The sequence below is a fragment of the Gossypium arboreum genome, chromosome 7 (assembly GCF_025698485.1).
Source record: "Gossypium arboreum isolate Shixiya-1 chromosome 7, ASM2569848v2, whole genome shotgun sequence".
NCBI lineage: Eukaryota > Viridiplantae > Streptophyta > Magnoliopsida > Malvales > Malvaceae > Gossypium > Gossypium arboreum.
This window is the reverse complement of record NC_069076.1, coordinates 85,875,291-85,895,650: the sequence shown is the minus strand read 5'-3', so window position 1 is coordinate 85,895,650 and position 20,360 is coordinate 85,875,291. Positions and strand designations below refer to the sequence as shown.

Below are 20,360 nucleotides of genomic sequence, written 5' to 3'. Positions count from 1 at the left end.
CTAAACTTACCAATCTTGTTTAATAAATCTAAGCATGCATAACATGGTTTCCATCCATTTGGCTAAATTTGCCTAAACACATACAATCATTCAAACATGTTAGTCACCAAAATATCCATATAAATCAAGTAACATAGATAAGCTCATCAAGCAATCTTATTCAAGTCATTATCATTTTATCTCAAGATTTTCATGCCAAGTCAAGAGTTATATGTCCATTGAATCATTGAAATCCCGATGGAGGCTCAAGTAGTACACTCGAGGTGTACGATTCATTAATCCATCAATTTTTATCGAGGGTACCCCTTAGGGTACTTAATCAAGGAACACATTCAAGAGCCACATGTCGTATAACAGGATTACCAATCCAGGCTAAATCCTTATTATAGCGTATGCTTATAAGAGTTCAATTAGGGTTACCAGTCCAGGCTAAACCCTAATCATAACGTGTGCTTGAGAGGTATTATATCAGGATTACCCGTCCAGGCTAAATCCTTTACATAAAAAGGTCATTGGGATTACTCATCCGAGCTAAATCCCATCCGCAATAAATGCAGGACCTTATTAGTTTCGAGAAAGCGTATGCATTCATCGGAATTCAATATCCAATCGGGACTAACCCTTTTTAACACCATTTCAAGCATGCATTATTTTCCATCATAACATGCAAGTAAGGCACATTAACATAAATCACATTACATACAATACAACATTCAATTTACATAATTACGTATCCGATTAAGTTACACGAACTTACCTCGACACTTGTTCGCGTACTAATCTACTAATCTGAAACCTTTTCCTTTCCTCGATCTAACCTTGAATTAGTGTTGTCCGGATTTATATAAATGAATTTGATCATTAATTTCATATATTTCATACTTAGATGGACTTAATTTACTTCTTAGGCAAAATTACCATTTTGCCTCGAACTTTTCCAAAAATTTTGATTTTGTCCCTAGGCCCAGAAAATGAAACTTATGCAAATTACTCCCTATTCCACTAACCAAAGCCCCATTACAATTTTTCCAGCACATGTTTAAATAAAATTTTATAATTTTTCATCAAATTTTACAAGTTTACATTTTAGTCCCTAAATCAAGTTTTTATCAAAATCACCTTGCAAAAGTTGTTTATCTATCAATAATCTTTCATTTTCTACCATAAATTTCTAGTTTCCAACATAATACATCCATGAACCATTTTCATACCTTGATAAATTTTCAAATTAATCCCTCAAATAGAGAGATTAAGCTATCCCGGTTTCAAAAATACCAAAATTACTAAAAACGGGACAAGGAAACTTACCCAATTAGACCTTAAAAGCTTCTTTTCTCTTTCCTAGGGTTTCCATGTGTTTTTAAGGTTGAAGATGACAAAAATAAGATGATATAATTCTATTCATCTTTTTAATTAATCATGTATTTTAGTATTTCCAATTTAGTCCCTTATCTTTTTCTATAATTCCATGGATGAGTCACCATAAAAATCTACATACATTTATTAATGGTCTAATTCCATATAAAGACCTTAAGTTTTTGAATTCCATAGCTATTTGGTCCTCATAGCTGCTAGAATTCAACTTTCGCATTTTATGCGATTTAGTCATTCTCGTAATTAGGCACTAAATCGATAAAATTTTCGTATCAAAATTTTCACACGTCTTTTATAACATATTACGGGCCATATGGTAAAATAAAAATAAAAATAAAAATAAAAATAAAATATATTTTGGATCAGATTTTTTGTTTCGAAACTACTATTCTGATTTTACTGAAAAATGGGTTGTTACAAAAGCAGTTTGGCGCATACGAGCAAAAAGCACTTCACAAAACATAATTCATAAAATTTATCAAATCCTTTAATGGTAATATTAAAATAAAATTGTAGTTAAATAAAAGGTACTTTATTACAGATTCATATTCAAAGAGTTACACACCACTATTATAGAACATATGCATGTTACAAAACAACACATGTGAAACTCACTAAAGAGGTCGCTTTTTTTGGCTGAGTCCCTTCTACAATCTTACGAAGAAGTATCACCTGGAAACAGGGGAAGGAAAAAAGGGGTAAGTTCAAAAGAACTTAGTGAGCTCTAGAAAAGAAAAGACTCAACCCTTTTGATGAAATACATAAGCAAGAATGATATTACAACTGTAAACTCATGCACATAGACTAATACGCCAACTTTACATGCCGAGACATTCGAACGGACACTCCCATATCACCGGTGAATACTTAACCATGGTGGATAGCATTTCCAAGTGCATTCTAACATCGGGAAAACTCTAATATTGGGTGTATACTTTCTTCCTTAACATCAAACGGATACTTTTATCCTTACACCAAATAGAGCTTTAACCTTAACAAAGCTAACAGTTCCCAACCAAATACAATCTTTTCTAATTTATATCTTTTTATTTTAGACATCTCATCAGGCTAAATCATACACACCTTCATTAGGCGAATTATATACGCCAAATACTAATACTTAACGAATACACTATGTTTTCAACACAGCAAACAGGGAACAAAACTTACCACTTACCACTTAACATTCAACTTTTTTCTTTTTGTCAACAATTATACATAACATTTAACACATATAGAGTCATATTAACTTACTCTTTTCAATACATAACATATATCACAAACAGAGTCATATTAACTTACTTTTTGCAATGCATAACATATATCACATACAAAGTCATATTAACTTACTCTTTTCAAATCTTTCTTTGGGTTAAACATTGGATCCCCCAATTATATGTCAGAACTAATATCACATTTCTTATCATTTCGAAATCATGAGTGTTCCCGTGAGTTTAGGGCTCTTTTCCATGGTTAACAATTAACATGTCTTACTGAAGACAACACCCATATCGCTAGGATGGTTAGCAACTAACATACCCTAACAATCCTAGCATTCACGCCAACTGTTTAGTAACTAACATACCTTACCAGTGGCTGCCAACTTGGTTAACAAATAACATGTCCTACCAGTGGCCCAACATACATGCCAATCTGGTTAGTAACTAACATACCCTATCAGTGGCCCATCATATTCTCCTACCTAGTTAGCAACTAGCATCCCTACTAGTGGTTTAGTACATCTGCCATTTTGGTTTGCAACTAACATGCCCCAATAGCAGCTCTTCATATCTGGATACTGAGTTTATACCCCAAAGAAGTTGTATCTATTTTACGGGACAACCATACACACATACATAGAGAAGATTACATACAATAGATTTAAAAAGTTCTATGCCGATGAGTTCACTTAAACACTAGGCTATAATATCTACAATTAATAGTATACATAAGATAGAAGGAAACTCAGAAAAGAGAAAAACAAACTAGATACTCACTAATGATCTCAACGAGGTTTGTTATACTCTCTGTAGCTACACGCACAACCCTTTCTTACTAATATCGATCACTTGTTGAGTCATCTCCAATAAAAAACTCTTCCTTAGGCAGGATACCAAAGTATAACGAAGTAAGATAAAAGGCAAAAGTCCCACAGATATTTATAACTCACAACTCTTTTTCTTGGAACTAACACGTGGCTAACATGCAAAGCTAACTCATACTTTATTATGGTCAACATAATCATTCCTTGGTTAATCATAAAAATGAAACAATCATTACAATTTAGTTAATTCCTAACTGGGTCTTTGTAGGGACTCAACTAAAATGGAACATTAATCACACATTTTCAAACAGGAAGCAATTGGGTCCACAATCCCACAATCCCACAATCCACAACTGGCATATACTAATAGAAGGATTTATCACACATCTTACCAAGAGAAGACACTAGTTAGTGGGTGCCCACTATGACCACGTCAAAATACAAAACCAAAAATCTAACACTTCGCCTAAAAGATAAACTCTACAGCCAAAATAATTACAAACATACTAGATTAATTAGACAGTTTGTCACTCATGGCGTAACAAACATTACAAAATACAACATTGGTGGATAGAACACAACTCAGCCTTTCCTTAGGTTAATATTAACTAACTATTAGCCCACACAAACCATCAAAAAGACTACGCCGTGCGAAGTGTTACAAATTGATTTTAAGTTTTAGATTGATAGGTGAAAGTTTTATCTTTGGGTTTCATTTTATTTTTGAGGTTTAATAATATGATGAGATGATTAACATTATAATAATTAATTTTCCCTCTAAAAACTCTTTTATTAGATTTCTTGTTTGCTTGTGTTTGCCCAGATTCGGGTAATGCCCAATAAGAGTTCTTCAACAATACCAGAAAATAAGGGGGAAAATACTTTTGTGGAAAAGAAGACATTTTCAACTTCAAAAATGGCTACTAATGAAATTGATGAAATATTAAAAGAAAAAAAATTGAGAAACCTAAGCCGATGAAGAAGGATACGAAAATAAAACAAAGATTACAAAATTTTTAACATAAATTTAGAAAATATTTCAAGCAATTATTTTTCAAAAAAATTCTTTTGGCTCCAAGTGGCAGACAAGGCGTCATGAAAAATGCTCTCATTGTTGAAAGGAAATTAATTACACAGACAAAAAAATTAAAGGAGAGCCAGTCTTTGTGGGTTAGTTTGAATATAGGAGGGGAAGTGGTGGGGGTTGATAGATGGTGGTTGGAAAATGAGAAGGAAAATGAAAGGGGTTTAAGAGATTTTATTTTGGTGGTGATTGGATAGTGAGAAAGTGAGGGAAAATTTTGGGGGTTTTTGACAAAAGAAAGAAAGAAGAAAGATGAAAAAGTGTAGAAGTAGGGCTAGAAAAAGAATAAGAAAATTAGAAAGGAAAAGAAAAAAAGAATAAAATGAGAGAAAATAAAAAAAGAGAAAGAGGTATAAGAAGATGCCACATGGCGGCGCACAATTAGCCAACGTAGCCACGTCAACAAAAAATTAACGACGTTAGACTCATGTACCAATTTAGTTAACGGAAAAAAGTTTGGGTACCAATCTGAGACAAAAAAACCATAAGTACCAATCTTGGAGAAGTGTATAATTTCGGGTATCAATTTTATATTTAACCCTAAAAAAAATACCACTACAAGAATCATAGTATGTTTCTTCTTTATTTTTTCCTTTCTTTTAGTTTGTCTTCACTAACTCTCCTCTATTTTTTGCAGAAATTTGATATATATATGTCATTTTAGAAAATATTTAGGGTTTTAGGTGGGAAATAGGTCAATTTTAGAGAGACAAATAAAAAACTCAAGACCACATAACCAACGTCAATTAGGCTATCAAGTTATACACCAACCCAGGATTGCATAGCTATCATCAACCGGGAGACCTAGTTATACTTCAACCCGTGATCATAGAACCATCGTGAACTGGAAGCCCGAGTTGCAATGCGATGGGCTTCTAAAGTGATGGTTCGATCCCCACACTGCAGATGAAATATGAGGGTCTCCGAATGCCACTGCATCACCATGAACTCAAACACACCTTAAAACTATTACAATGTCTCCTTCAAACACAAATACAAATAAATCTTTCTGTTCAAAAATTTCAATACTAAAAAAAAAAAATTAGAAGAGAATTTCTTATTTTGTAAGGAGACGGTGGCCGAGAGAGTTGATGGAGTAAAGGAAGGAAAAACCCAATTTAAATAAGCAACCGGGAGGGAAAATATAAAAAAAAATGTGGAAGCCCATAATTAGGATTTTCGGGATAAGATGTTTGAAAATTATCTCGAGATTCTTGGGTTATGATTTGTTTTGGAGATAGGGTTGAAATTGGGAGAGATGAAAACGCGCCCTGTAGGACGTGTTTTTATCTGAAAGGGTAGAAAAAACTCTTGTAGGGTGCGCTTTCAGCCTACATGAAAGCCAACTTAGTTGAAAACGCATCTTATCGGAGCACTTTCAGAGTCTTTTCTGCCAGTTTAGCTGAAAACGCGTCCTACAAGGCGTGTTTTCTTCCCTCCCATTTTCAACCCTAACTTGTTAAAATATTTAGTACTGTAACCCTAAACCTAAACCAAAGATTCTCGGGCTAGAGAATCCCGAATAAAATTCAACCATCATATTTACAATTTTTTTTAAAAAAATGCTTCTAACAATACGGTTTTTTTAAAAATTATTCAAAATTTTCAGAAAAATGCTAAGAAGCGTTTTTCAGACTTTTCATGTCCAATATTTTCTAACATTTTGAAGTTATGTTTAATATCCAGAGATAATATTTTGAGTATATTATTTTTATAAGAAGATTTGCATAAGAAGAAGATTATTTATGTTAAAGACCTGAATTTTAAAAATCGACTTAATAAAATAAATTAGTTCAAGTAAGTTTCGTTGTTATTGTTTTTGGATAATTCGTGCTCTTTTTTCTACATAATGATTTCATTTTAAACATGCGAAATAGGTTCTTTGGTTGAAGATTAGTACATGAATTAGAGTTGTTATTTATTATGACGGTCAAATTTGTGACACCAAAATTAAGATTGTTTTTGCTTCAACTCAATCTACAGAATTGACTTTCAATCGGAGCATAAGATTGCATGAGCTTTGGTAAAAAATTATGAGGAAAGTGACGAGTTTAAGCCAGAGAAGAATTTTGAGCGTGAAATATAGATATCTAACGTCAATAAACCCCATTTGATATTATATATTTGAGCTTATAGGTGACATGAAGTTCGAGGCACTACTCTATTCGTAATGGATTAGCTATACTAGAGTTATATACCCATTTTGTCGACGGTGATGAATGTGCTCTGAGTTCGACAATAGTTCCAGTTAATGCTAGAATGTAACAAGAAGCATAAATTCCTATTGCACGATTGTGTGGTGGGTTCACAACATTGTTACAAAACTCCTTCCATGAAATGTTGGAATTATCAATATGAAGACATTCATTGGTTTCAGCTTTCGATTTCAACTTTGGCGTGTAGTCCGTCCAACTATTGAGGTTAGTTGGTAACCCGAACTTCAATACCCTGACATGACATCCTGTAAGTGTTTTTGATTTCAAATTTCGAACACCGATGTTTTATGATGGAAACACTTATACGGGTATGCCATCAAGTTACACAGGTGTGCAATCTACAAGTGATTTTGGTTTTAACATAGGGTTTACAAGAACAGATGATGTACTCCCTGCTACCTATATGGGTGAAGGGACATCCAACCTGGACATGCAATTGGGTTGATAACAAATAGGGAGATGAGAGAGAGATTTGAAACTAATACTGATTAAATCTGGGAGTCCAAGCCAAATCGTTCAAAAATTTCATTATTTTTTGAACCATAGTCGGTTCCTACTGAACCAAAAGAAAGTGGTTCTGACGGTGAAGGTTCGGAAAGTGCTGGAGTAACCTATTCGTATTGCACACCATATGCACCTTCACCCCACATGCATAATGTCGATCTTCATGCTAAAGATGGGTTAGAATTTCCAGAACTTCTTCATAGAAGATTGAGCCATGCAAGTTCTTCATTAAATGTTTGTGATTTACAAGTTGGTATGGATTTTTCCTTAAAAGATACTTTTGTTGCTATAGTGAAGCAGTATGGCATAAAACATGAGGTTAATTTTCATGTTATATAATCCTGATCAGAAAAATATGAGGCAAAGTGTGCAATGCATGATAGTAAATGTCCACAGATAATCATGACATCTATGAGAAAAAAATAAGGTTCTAGACAACTAAAAAATATAATGTTCCACATACTTGTGTTGTCCCAGGTACATCACATGATTATTCGAGATTTGATTCTGACCTGATATCTGACATTATCTTACTCATTTTGAAATACTCGTGTTGTTGTAAGTATGTCATAAGATCATCCCAAATTGGATTTTGACATGATCTCTAATGTTATCTTACCTATGGTGAAAGCGAGTCCTAGAATTCCCATGCTGGTTTTGATTACCAATATCTGTAGTTTGCATGATTACATCTTGTCGTACTACAAGGCATAGGTTGCAAAATAGAAAAGTATGGAAAATATACAAAAATTTAGGTCCATTTTCTAGGCCAGGCTTGGCCCGAAAAATAGGTATAAAATTTTGGCCCAAGCTCGACCCATATTAAAAATGCTAAACCTGAACCTGACCCGCTTGTATTAAATTTTTTAGATATAAAACAAATTTAAAAATATAATACATCAAATACACTAAAAATATTAAAATAAATGTTTTCCAACAAATTAAAAATGCATTAATAAAATAGAAATAACATTAACAAGCAAATACCTCTAAAATAGTAGTAAAATTAATAATAAAACAAGAGTTATACAATATCCAAGCAATAACAACACAATAGTAGCAATATATTAGCGAAATGACAGCAAAATAACAATAAAAAAAAAGAGAAAGTTTAGGCTAGTTCGGATCGGGTTAGGGCAAAAAATCCTACCTAAGGCTCGACCCGTTTAGAAAATAGGTCTTATTTTTTATCCAAGCTCATTTTTCAGACCTATATTTTTTTCCCAAACCCTTCTACTTTTTGGAAAGACCTTAAGCCTGGATGAATGACCTGACCCATGATCAAAACTAGTATGAAAAGAAAGAATGATAAATGATCACTTCCGCACCTTTTTTTTTTGTGAAAGAAATAAAGATACAAAAAAATAAACTAGATCCTCAAAGAAGGATCTTCAAATAGTCTTAGGCCTAATCTCCTATGACGAACTGTCTTAGCATGCATATTGGCAATTGAGATCTCTTCTATGGGAATATGCTCAATTTCCCACTGCTTTACCTTTTTCAAAGTATGATGAATTTTTTTGACTAGGGAAAAATTAGAGTTTCCCAAAGAACAGTCCATGATGGCGTTAATAGCTTTAATACTATCTGTTTGAATGAGGATCCTCTCTAAGTGTTTATCCAAAATAAGGTTCAACCCTCTAAGATCCCCTAAAGTTCCATCTCCATCACTGTACAATTTCCCAAATATCTGGAGAACCCAATGATCCACTCACCATTATGATCCTGCACAAGGCCTCCATCAGCTGCAAAACCCTCGTCATTCTTAACCGAACCATCTGTCTTTAAACACACCCAGCTGCTAGCTATAGATCGACTATGGGGATAACTTCGTGATTTATGAAATGAGAGAATTAAACCTGAGGAATATTGTTTTGCCCAGTTATATGAGATTTTAATGATTTCATCAAAGATTCACGAAATGCCTTGAAAAATAAACAAGTTGCGATTCTTCCAAATACACCACACGATGATCCCAAAAAGACAATGCCAATCAACTTTCCCATCTTTTTCCTTTTTAACTCATGTAATTATTATATATAGATATTAATTAAACCTTTAACATCCAAGGGTCATGATTATAGATGATAATTGTTAGTGGGATCTAATAGCCTATATCAAGCCCTCTTACTAACCAAATTTTTGCTATGACAGAATTATTTTTAAGGCCTTGACATAAATACCACTTAGGTTCCTCACCAATTGTTTCTTCATTTCAACAATTTAGTCCCTGTGCTATTTAAATATTTTTATGATAATTCATTTAATAATATACTTAATAATTTTTATTTTCCAACACTAATCTCATCTTTGAAAATTTTTATTTAAGAGATTCAAAATTGAACTTGAATTTTTCGTTTCCATTGAAAACCTATTATCACAACATTTGATTTGATTTTTTAAGATTTTTAAAAATTATTTCGTGATCTATGATGGAGTTTATCTTTTAACTCTAAAACTTATTATTCATACAAATTTAAGTTATAAAAATATATTATAAGCACGAGCACGTGTAAGTGTTGAGATAGTTATGGCAAAAAAATTTAAAATTATATTATAAAAATAATTTATGTGTTATAAAAGTATTATAATGTACTTACTTATAAAAAGTTAATGCTAAAAGTATTGACATAACTTATTTACGTGTTGATAACTCTTGAAAAGAGTTATATTTCGAGCATCTAGATTAAATTAATTATTTGTAATTAAGTAAATATGTTTGCATTTTTAGGATATTTTTAGAACATTGCATAACAAAACTTGGATTGTGCTATAAATGTCATTATTTGTTTCTGGGGAAGAAATGTGTTAGTTATTGTTGGCAATAGGTGCAGGATGAAGAAGAGAATAGAGAAAGGAGAAAGAAAATGAAGGAAGTGAAATATTGTCATGGCAAAATATTGGTTAAATTACCAGCAAGAATGTCATGAAAATTCTAGGAAGATGACGCAACATTCAGTCCACGTCACTCTCAGCCAACTGTACTTATACCAGATAAACCACCTGGAAAAAGAAGAAGTAAAAGGGAGTGCTGAGAGGGAGAGACCTACCCTATAAAAGAGGAAAGAGAAAAGAAAAGAAGGGAAGAGGATTTTGGGGAGAGAGGAATTGGAGAACAGTTTTCTCTGCACTGAATTCTCGTGGAAAATTTTAGAGAAAAGAGAGGAGAGGGTAGTAGCTTATAGAGCAAAAATCATAGACACAAGAAAGGGCAAGAGAAATCTGCCCTAGGTTTTGCATCAAATTTCAGCATTAAAATGAAAGTTGGAGTAGCGCGAGCTTCCTGTAGTTCTGCCTTTATTTTCTGATTTGAACTTTGTGATTCGTAAACTTGAATGATAATGTTGAATGGTTTTATTTTGGATTTGAATGTCCAATCCATGAGCTAAATCTCATTGGGTTTGAATTATTTAGGTGAATTTTTACTATCTTTAATACTTATGGTTTGATTTTGAGTATATTACTGTTCCATTCGATTTGTTATTGTTTTAAATGCATATATGCAAGCTCTAGACATAGATGATTGTGTGGTATGTTGTTGGATCTGATTTAATTTTGAAAAGATTAAATAAATTGGATTCTTATTTGTTGATACAGGTGAGTATTCAAAAGAAAATTTGCAGCACTCTAGAAGTAGAAGTTGCGATCTGTACAGAAAAAAATAAGAACAGTCTAGATATCATTCTTGAGTTCTGTAGACATACAAAAACTTAGAATGATAGCACTCCAGCTCTCGAAAGAAACAGACTGCAGTAGTGAATCCCTAAGCAGTAGAATGGTCAAGATTATACCATGGCATTATTATGATATAAAAATAAAACCTAAGTAATTCCAACCTTTATTATTCAACAATACAAATCATCCCCACTTATTTTCTTTGAGAATTGCCAAAGCATTTTTTCATTCATAATTGATTTTATTAATCCATTCATTAATTCTCTTCATCAATTTGTCATCTGTTTCTTTTGCATAGTTTAATTATTCAAATTCATAGTAATAGCATAGTCATCTTTAAATTATTTCCGATCATTGTGGAGATGATACTCCCCCATCACTTTATTACTTGATTCAACGTGTATACTTACACATTCGCATTACACATCCACACGCGACACGTGTCCAGTTATATTATAAAATAATAAACATATTTATAAAAATAAATATAATTTTTGTCATAACTTATTTATAGAAAAAAATAACTTTTTAATATTGTGACAAATTATATTATTTATAAAAGAATGTTACCTTATAAAACTTTTTTTATAAATGTTATATATTATAAATTTTATATTATTTTTAACATTATTTGTCATACATAAATTTTTTAATAAAAAACTTGGCCATATTGGATTGTCGACCTTGAGTTTTTTTATATGTTTTAATTAGATCCTACAACATCTTGTGTGTATCAAATTATAAAATTTGGTGGATGAATTGGGAATTAATGATGATTTTCAATTTCTTGATAGGCCTGTTGAGAAATAATGGATTGTTTTCAATATTTTATTTTAATCTCGAGATAGTGCTTACATGGAAAGGGTTAAACGATCAATAAGAGAATGACTATTTAACGAAGGAAAGAAACAGTGTGAACACATTTTTGATTTCCTTCTCATAACTTCTTTTTAATTATCATCTTCTCTTTGGATGTTTTTGGAACAAGAGACAGATGAATGAAGGGATCAAGTTGCATGTTGGAAAAAATATATGTATTCATAGCAATGTAGTTAAATCAAATGCGAAATTTGTGAACTGGTAACGTTCCTATACTTTTCTATGTCTTGTGATTTTGAAAGAAAGAAATAGACTACGGCATCCGACTAAATGTTGGTTGTGGATTGTAAGGAAAGAAGCATGTTAAGTAAAAAAAATTACTTTAGATGTTGTTAGAATTCGATTGCCTTACTCGTAAATGTCTCATGATTGGTCCTATATGATTGCTACTGTTTAGTCAGGGAAGACAGTGAATGACCAAATGACAAAAGGAATGTCAAGCTAGTAGGTGATGAGTCCTTAAGGTGTTTTGCCGGTGAGTTCTTGAACTCAAATCTTTAGTGTTTGTTTTATATATCTTTTTAGTGTGTCGTTCTGGTTATGCGTTATGCTTATAAGGAAGTGATACCTTGTCGTGGTAAAGTTACCAAAATTGTGAATGTATGTTACAAGTTAAGGTGCATGTTGTTGTAAGCTCAAGTTTCAATGTATGATAGTATCTAATTTGTTTGCCAGTTATCTTCCATATCTATGGTTTTGATAAGTTTTCTATTGATGCATGCTTAATTGGTGTTCAAATGCATGCCTTGTTATAAGCATAAGTTTGTTGTATTGATAAGTAGTTTCTGGGTAAATTACTATTTACGATATATTGCTGAATGCTTGATATATGTTATTTTGATTAAAATAAATGATATGTGGAGTACAAATGGATGTAATGATGGATGAATGAATAAGAAGATGTCATGTTGTGCACATTCTACCACATATTATTTGGCTTTGTAGAGGTTCAGATGGACTATATGAGGATTTAGACGCACATGTACGTGATGACCTTACGAGGGTTTTTCTCATGTATGAGACTTTGCAGAGTCTAAAGCGCTAAGCCTAATGTATGTATGCAAGTCCCATGGCCATGGGCATACTCAAGCTATGACAACCCACTAGACTTATCCTCATGTTCCATTTTATGATAGTCCATATTGACTATCTTTCAAGCAATAGTAGTGCATGGACTATCATTCAAGCAAGAGTCCGCAGGGACTATATTTCAAGCAAGAGTCTGCATGGACCAACTTTCAAGAAAGAGTCCACATGGACCAACTTTCAAGCAAGAGTCCATATGGAGCAAGAGTCTACATGGACTAACTTTTAAGCAAGAGTTCGCATAGACTACCTTTCAAGCAAGAGTTTGCATGGACTATCTTTCAAGCAAGAATCTACAGGAACTAACTGATGAGTACGTATTCTCAATTCTAAGTTCGTCAAGGTATAATTCCACGAATCTAAGTCCTCCGAGAATGAGTTTGCATGCACAATTCCACATCTATTAACTTGCATGTATGAATCCATATCTACGAACTTGCATGTATGAAATCAATACATATTGCATAAGTAGACTCATCCCACGAGATACATTAGTGCACGAATGATGAAAGGGAAGAACCGAGTTATGGTGTAAAATGAGCCAATTTTCAAGTTGTGCCAAAGCGAATGGTGACAAGTATGCACCTAGAAGATATGTGATCTACCCTCGTGCAAGGGATGTCAAACATGTGACCAGGCCATTGAAGTCATATCACATAATAATTTCATGATTGGGTGTGTCATATTAAAAACTCACTAAGTTAATTTTAATCATGATTGAGTGTGTTATATTAAAAACTCACTAAGTTAATTTTAACTTAGATTCTTCTTATACTTTTCAGGTAAAACGGGCTTTATAAGATGCTGGTTAGGGAATAAGCCATAATTTGTCAAGCCTGTGTGAGCTTGTTCTTCCCATACGTAACATGCATTTAATGGGGGCAACTTGTAGACTAAGCCTCAGGATTAGAAATTCTTATAACTGACTTTGAACAACAGTATATTTATTCCAACGTAGGTTGATTCATACAATTTAACAAAGTTATTATTGTTAATCACCATTAATAAACTGGTTAATGTCTCAATAAAAAAATTTGTATGATTGAAGCAATTTTGGTTGATCAGCTGAACGGTTGGGATGCTACATTATTTATGAATTATAAAAAATGGGTTATAACCTAGCATAAGTCTTTTTCTAAATTAAGTTTATGTATTTTTTTATAATCTAAGTTATAGACTATTTGCATGGTGAACCCAAACATTATGCAGTAGATACTAGTTATTCAAATACAAATGATTTTCTTACACCATATCGTGGGTACAAATACCATTTGAGAGAATGAAATCAAACACAAACACTAGAAATGGTTCACAAACTTTTTAATTTGAGATATTTAAAGCTTCGAAACGTGGTTGTAAAGACATTTGTTAAAAAATATTTTCCATATTAACATCATTTCAGTCTCAGTATAGCATAAAAAAAAAAAGAGAGGATGGATTGTATTAACATATTGCATACTTCATAACTTCATTCGTAAGTGGAATTGAGGTGATTCATACATTGAAGAGCACATGGAAGAAGGGGATGACAATAAGAAGTATATGTTAAATGTTAGAAAGTGAATAACCTAACAAATATGGAATATTAGAGCAATTAGATAAAATTGCATATGATGTTTATTTTTCATATTATTTTATTGGTAATCATATTATCAACTATTTTCTTGGACTAATATATTACATATGATGATTTGATTTTAATTTTGTTACTCATTTAAAAAAATATTGTACTAATGTTTTTTAGCAATTAATATTTTCAATTATGTAATCAGTATAATTACAATTTGTACTACCAAACATAACATAGAGAATTACAATGTAATTACACTTTGTCAACCAAACACATGTTGAGAATTCTTTGTAATTACAAGAAAGTGTAATTACTAGAAAAATTTTATCCAATTACTTTATGTTATCCAATCGACACTATAATAAATTTCCTTTTAATATTATTTTAAAATATATATGTCCGTTTTTTATTCTCAAACAGAAAGTGATATATCTATACTATTATTTAAGTTTGTGATCGAGTTGGTGTTACGAGTCAACTTAACACCAACTCAATCAAGGAAGTTATTAAATTAATCTTACATATTTTAAATAAATTACATTATTATGAGGGTATTTTTTAATTTTATTTTAAAAATCAATAAAATTTACAAATGCTGAGATTTAAACTCATGCCACTAGCATCTATAAAATCTTTTCTTCACCAGTTCGATCAAAGTTTTATTTTGATACTTTTATACATTTCAATGGTATTACACAAATTATTTCATTCACATTGTTTTTATGTATATACTATTATTTATGTATGTAATTGAGTTAGTGTCACAAGTCAATTTGATATCAATTTAAGAAAAATGATAATATCATGAGAAACAATTAAAGCGTATTTAAAATTATTAATCTAATGCATTTACATATTTAAATTCTTCTTAATCACAATTTAAACTATTTTTAATTCTAATTTCGTACATATAGTATTACTAATATTAATTTCAAATCATATGATTCGTTACATTTATACATGCAAATATATAGTTCCACGTGTACATACGTATAATAAAATTTCTTAAATTTCAAAACATAAATGAGCCATTATAATATTAGCACTATATCAATAAATTTCTTTTGTCAACCTAATCATTAGCTTAGGACCTTGGGCATTAAAATGCTTGCTTAAGTCTAGAGCATAAATAAACACATGGATTAGGCGTATGCTCACTATATGAACAATCTGGATTGGACATATTAAAAAAAAAAATTCCTAAACTTTATGGACAATTTTTTGACAAGGTGGATCTAAGTTGTTGATGCATTAAATATACTCGAATTTACAATTTAATTTACATTTTAAATATATTCCATGTTAGATTCAATTAGTATTAGCACTTAAATTAATAATTAAGGGTGTGTTTGATAAATTGAAAAAATAATTACTTAATTTTTAGTACTAAATTTTATAAGCAACGGATTTATATTATAAAACCATTTGATATATATATAAAATAAGTACGAGATATAATTGTTTTGTTTGATAATAGTAAATTTAGATTTTTAAAAAAATTAAAATAAAAGTTAAAAGATAAAATTTGAATATTATTATTTTTAATAAAATGAAGAAATAACTTATTTTGAAAATAAGATTTGAAAAATAAAAGCAATTTAATATTTTTCATATTAAGTGATAAGTAGCTATTTACTTATCATATCTAATATTTTTGTTGAAAATTTTATGTTAAGTAAAAAGCTAATAAGGTTATCAAACACAAATAATAATAAAAGAAGTAGTAAATGTTGAAAATTTTATTTTCAATGAAATAAAATTTATTTTAAATGGCTTATCAAAACAACCTAAGTTAACAAAAAATGTGATTAATGTGACACTAATACTTTGAGAGCTCAATTATAATATTTTAAAGTTTATAGACAAATTCAAAACATAGGTGATAGTTTGGGGATGTTTGATGAAATTAACCTAAAAGATTCCCAAAACCTTTTACTAAGTAACTAATATAATTTATGAAATTTACCACATGCTCCCTTCTCAATCGAGTACATGCAGTGGCTATACTCGCGAGAGTAGGCTTTAATACGGTCCCCTCATTTAATGTAGCACTGTAAAGGGGTCTCTCTCTGCTTCACATTTCCCTCCATTCCCCATATATACAAGAGGCCTGGCCATTTCTCTCTTCAAATTTCTCTCTCTTTCTATTTTTTTCTTTCTGCTAATAATTACTTTTTTCACCACCGGCGTCGGAAGAAGGAAAACACCGGTGTCGTTTGACATGGCAGCTTCGAGAATGGATCTGGACGGGAGACCAATAAAGCCAATTACGATATGCATGATTGGAGCGGGAGGCTTCATTGGCTCTCACCTCTGCGAGAAATTAATGTCGGAAACGCCGCACAAGGTTCTCGCCTTGGACGTTTACAATGACAAGATTAAGCACCTCCTCGAGCCTGACTCTCTCCCTTGGGCTGGCCGTATCCAGTTTCACCGACTTAACATCAAGCACGATTCTAGGCTTGAAGGCCTCATCAAGATGGCAGATCTCGTAATTTCTTCCATTTCTTGCTATTTTCTTACTTTCTCAAAAACAATTGCTGGAGATCAAGGATTTTTTTTTCTCTTTATTTCTGTCTAAAATGCTTTCTTGTTTTTTTTTTTTTTTGTTTTGTTTCTTTAGTGTTTTCTTTGGATTTAATTTCTTAGATCTGGTTAAATTCTGTGTAACTTTAATTTTTTTGTTGAGCTAATTTATCTCATTGTGTTCTCCAGGATTTAGTTTTTTTTTTTACCTGATTTCTTAGTTTTTTTTTTATATTAAAAGAACTTTTTTACTTGATTTATGTTGATTAATTTAGTTGTTATTGTTTTTGCGACAATACAGACGATAAATCTTGCGGCGATCTGTACTCCGGCAGATTATAATACACGCCCGCTCGATACGATTTACAGCAATTTTATTGATGCACTTCCTGTGGTAAGCAGTTCTTTTATAACGGTTTTATTCTTTCTTCTTCTTCTTCTTCTTCTTCTTCTTTTTTCCATTTTAGTTGCTTGTTGTTGATGAGCCGAGAGATTTGATAAGCGTCTCTTTTTATAACGGTTTTTTTTAATATATTGATACGAGTGAGGAGGGATTTGATAGTTGCTGATGTTTTCGAGATCGAAGTTGAACTTAATGTTGTCTTTTTATGTGGGTTTATGGTTTGGTAGGTGAAATACTGTTCAGAGAACAACAAGCGTCTCATTCATTTCTCGACTTGTGAAGTGTATGGTAAAACCATCCAAAGCTTTCTGCCTAAAGATTCTCCTCTCCGTCAGGTAACCTTTCGCTGTCTCTTTTCTTCATCACTTATATTGAGTATTTTCAAAAGGAAGAAGCTACATCTATAATTAGTTTTTTAACCGGGTGACATGTATGGTATAGTGATCTGTTGGTGGTATACGTATATTTGAGCTTTTAATATTTTCTGGAAGTTTTTTCTCATATAGTCAACAAACATCACAAAGGCTTGGGGTCGGAAGGGTGAGGGCGAGGTTATGTTGTTGATGTAATAACAATTTATTGTAGTAGTAAAATGAGTGGTTCATAGCAAGATATGCGGTTTTTATAAAATTAGATTTCATTTGAAGTTTTTAGAAAGTTGTCTTTCCTTGCTGGTGGACCTGTTAAATGCTGAATAATAGGCTAGAAGAGCCTCAAGCCTTGCGAATTATTTATCCCATTCCAATTGTTGATATGCTTGTTTTAGGCTACTAATTTTTGTTGAATATAAATTGTGTTTTCATTTTTTTTTGTTAGTCGTGTTTACTGTACAACTTTAGCTCTAGGAAGATATCTTGCATCGGTTTTAGTTGTAATTGTAGTATATATGCATGCGTTGTATAAGCTCTTTTGTTTATCCAGTTGCTTCATGTGGGAAATGTTAAAACTAGGTTGTTTACTATTTGAATTTTGTTCTTAAGCAAGCTGTATTCCTTTGTGCACAGATTTTATGCTTCTCTTAATTCACAGAGATGCTGAAATTGGTTTGATAATGTTTCTCATTTTGTTTCTTTGTGTTCTTGGTCCTTTTCCCTTTTGTATTTTGAGTTGACACTATTGTGTTCTTTGTTTATGAAGTTTAGAATCTTTGACACTGTCTGCAATTCATGTTATAGGATCCTGCCTACTATGTTCTTAAGGAAGATGTCTCACCCTGCATTTTTGGCTCTATTGAGAAGCAGAGGTGGTCGTATGCATGTGCAAAGCAGTTGATTGAGAGGCTCATTTATGGTTAGCATCATTTTTAATGATCTGGCCCTGTTGAGATGCTTTGAACAGGATTTACTGACTTCTCTTCTTATTTATCCCAGCTGAGGGAGCAGAGAATGGCCTCGAGTTCACCATTGTGAGGCCTTTTAACTGGATTGGACCAAGGATGGACTTCATTCCCGGCATTGATGGTCCAAGTGAGGGAGTTCCAAGAGTTCTAGCGTGCTTTAGTAATGTATGTCGAACTTGTTTCACAGTTGTAGAGAATATCCTAGGGGCCATCTGGAATCTCTTTTTGATGTTATGATAATCGTAGCTCTAATGGTTTTTTTTTTTTTTTGGGGGGGGGGTGAGGGTGCAGAATCTCCTTCGCCGTGAGCCACTTAAGCTTGTTGATGGTGGCCAATCTCAGAGAACTTTTGTTTACATAAAGGATGCTATTGAAGCTGTTCTGTTGATGATTGTCTGTATTAACTCTACCCTATCCCTTTTCCTCATCCCCATATCGGCTCAACTACAGAAAGTAACTAAACTAAGTGGCATCTTCTTTACAGGAAAACCCGGGCAGGGCCAATGGTCACATTTTCAATGTGGGTAACCCGAACAATGAAGTTACAGTTAGGCAACTTGCTGAAATGATGACTAAGGTGAAGGACATGATTGATGCTATATAGTTTATTTAATTCATATCTTCATTAATATGTTTATGGTGATTGATCATCATACACGATTTGTAACTGTATATGCTATCGGATTCTTCAGGTCTATACCAAGGTTAGTGGAGAATCTGCACTGGAGACTCCAACAATTGACGTCAGCTCCAAGGAATTTTATGGCGAGGGATACGATGATAGTGACAAGAGAATTCCAGACATGACCATAATAAATAAACAACTTGGTATTCTCTTGCTTCCTTCCTTGCTTATATTCTCACTATCTTTAATTTCAAATGTTGGAGCATCTGATTTAAAGTAATAACGTCGCATTAGGTTGGAACCCCAAGACATCGCTTTGGGACTTGCTTGAATCTACACTGACCTACCAACACAGGACTTATGCTGAAGCTATTAAGAAGTCGATGGCAAAACCTACTTCATCCTAAGTAAGCAAACGAACAAACAAAAATTTTAAAGATATGCCTAAGCAAGGACTCGCATAAAATGTGCTTTATTCGCAAATGTTTCAATTTCTTTTATATTTTCCTTTAGGAAGTCTTAAATATATATATCCAGTTGTATTTTTTTGTTATATGCCAAATATTCTTTTTGTTGTCTTTCCTTGTGTTGATAGCTCAGCGTTAGCTATGTTCTCAATATGGAATTATGTGGAGACATTATTAGATTTCTATTAGGGAACGATATTGTTTTATTACATTATATTTATTCCAATAGTGTCTTGGGATTTGGCACGTTGAGAGAGGGAGGGGGTGGGTTAGGGCTTATCCTACATGTTGTCTCTCGGCTCTCGTGGGTTGTTTTACACTCTATTATTATTTTTATATAACGTAATTTTATTGTTAAACTGTTTTGCCTTATCCATTTAATCAATTACCTGTTTATTTTAAATAATTGGTTTGCTTTTATATATTTTAAAAAAGGGTAAGTTAAGGAACATGAAATTTTGGGTTTTATTTTTTTTTCTATTTAACTGGAAGAACGAAATACATATTATGATTAATTAGTTGGATTTTACGAAGTAAAAAAAAATTATTAACTTGGGCCAATGAGGCT

At 32.2% G+C, this 20,360-nt stretch overlaps 1 protein-coding gene across 1 annotated transcript; it reads left to right on the top strand.

Moving 5' to 3' along the window:
* The first annotated feature begins 16,402 nt into the window (after nucleotides 1-16,402).
* LOC108459102 (UDP-D-apiose/UDP-D-xylose synthase 2) lies at nucleotides 16,403-20,018 on the top strand. Its single transcript, XM_017758469.2, has 9 exons — nucleotides 16,403-16,923; nucleotides 17,260-17,352; nucleotides 17,589-17,696; nucleotides 18,537-18,651; nucleotides 18,732-18,865; nucleotides 18,992-19,093; nucleotides 19,185-19,277; nucleotides 19,393-19,528; nucleotides 19,620-20,018. The coding sequence occupies exons 1-9, from the start codon at nucleotides 16,654-16,656 to the stop codon at nucleotides 19,730-19,732; spliced, it is 1,164 nt and encodes a 387-aa protein (XP_017613958.1). The 5' UTR covers nucleotides 16,403-16,653; the 3' UTR covers nucleotides 19,733-20,018.
* The last annotated feature ends 342 nt before the right edge of the window (nucleotides 20,019-20,360 follow it).

What these genes read in the sequence shown, in the direction of transcription:
- LOC108459102 (XM_017758469.2), top strand. Translation starts at nt 16,654, where the DNA reads ATGGCAGCTTCGAGAATGGATCTGGACGGGAGACCAATAAAGCCAATT. An exon ending in TTCTAGCGTGCTTTAGTAAT is followed by an intron (nt 18,866 to 18,991) that starts GTATGTCGAACT and finishes GTGAGGGTGCAG; the next exon opens with AATCTCCTTCGCCGTGAGCC. An exon ending in CATAATAAATAAACAACTTG is followed by an intron (nt 19,529 to 19,619) that starts GTATTCTCTTGC and finishes ACGTCGCATTAG; the next exon opens with GTTGGAACCCCAAGACATCG.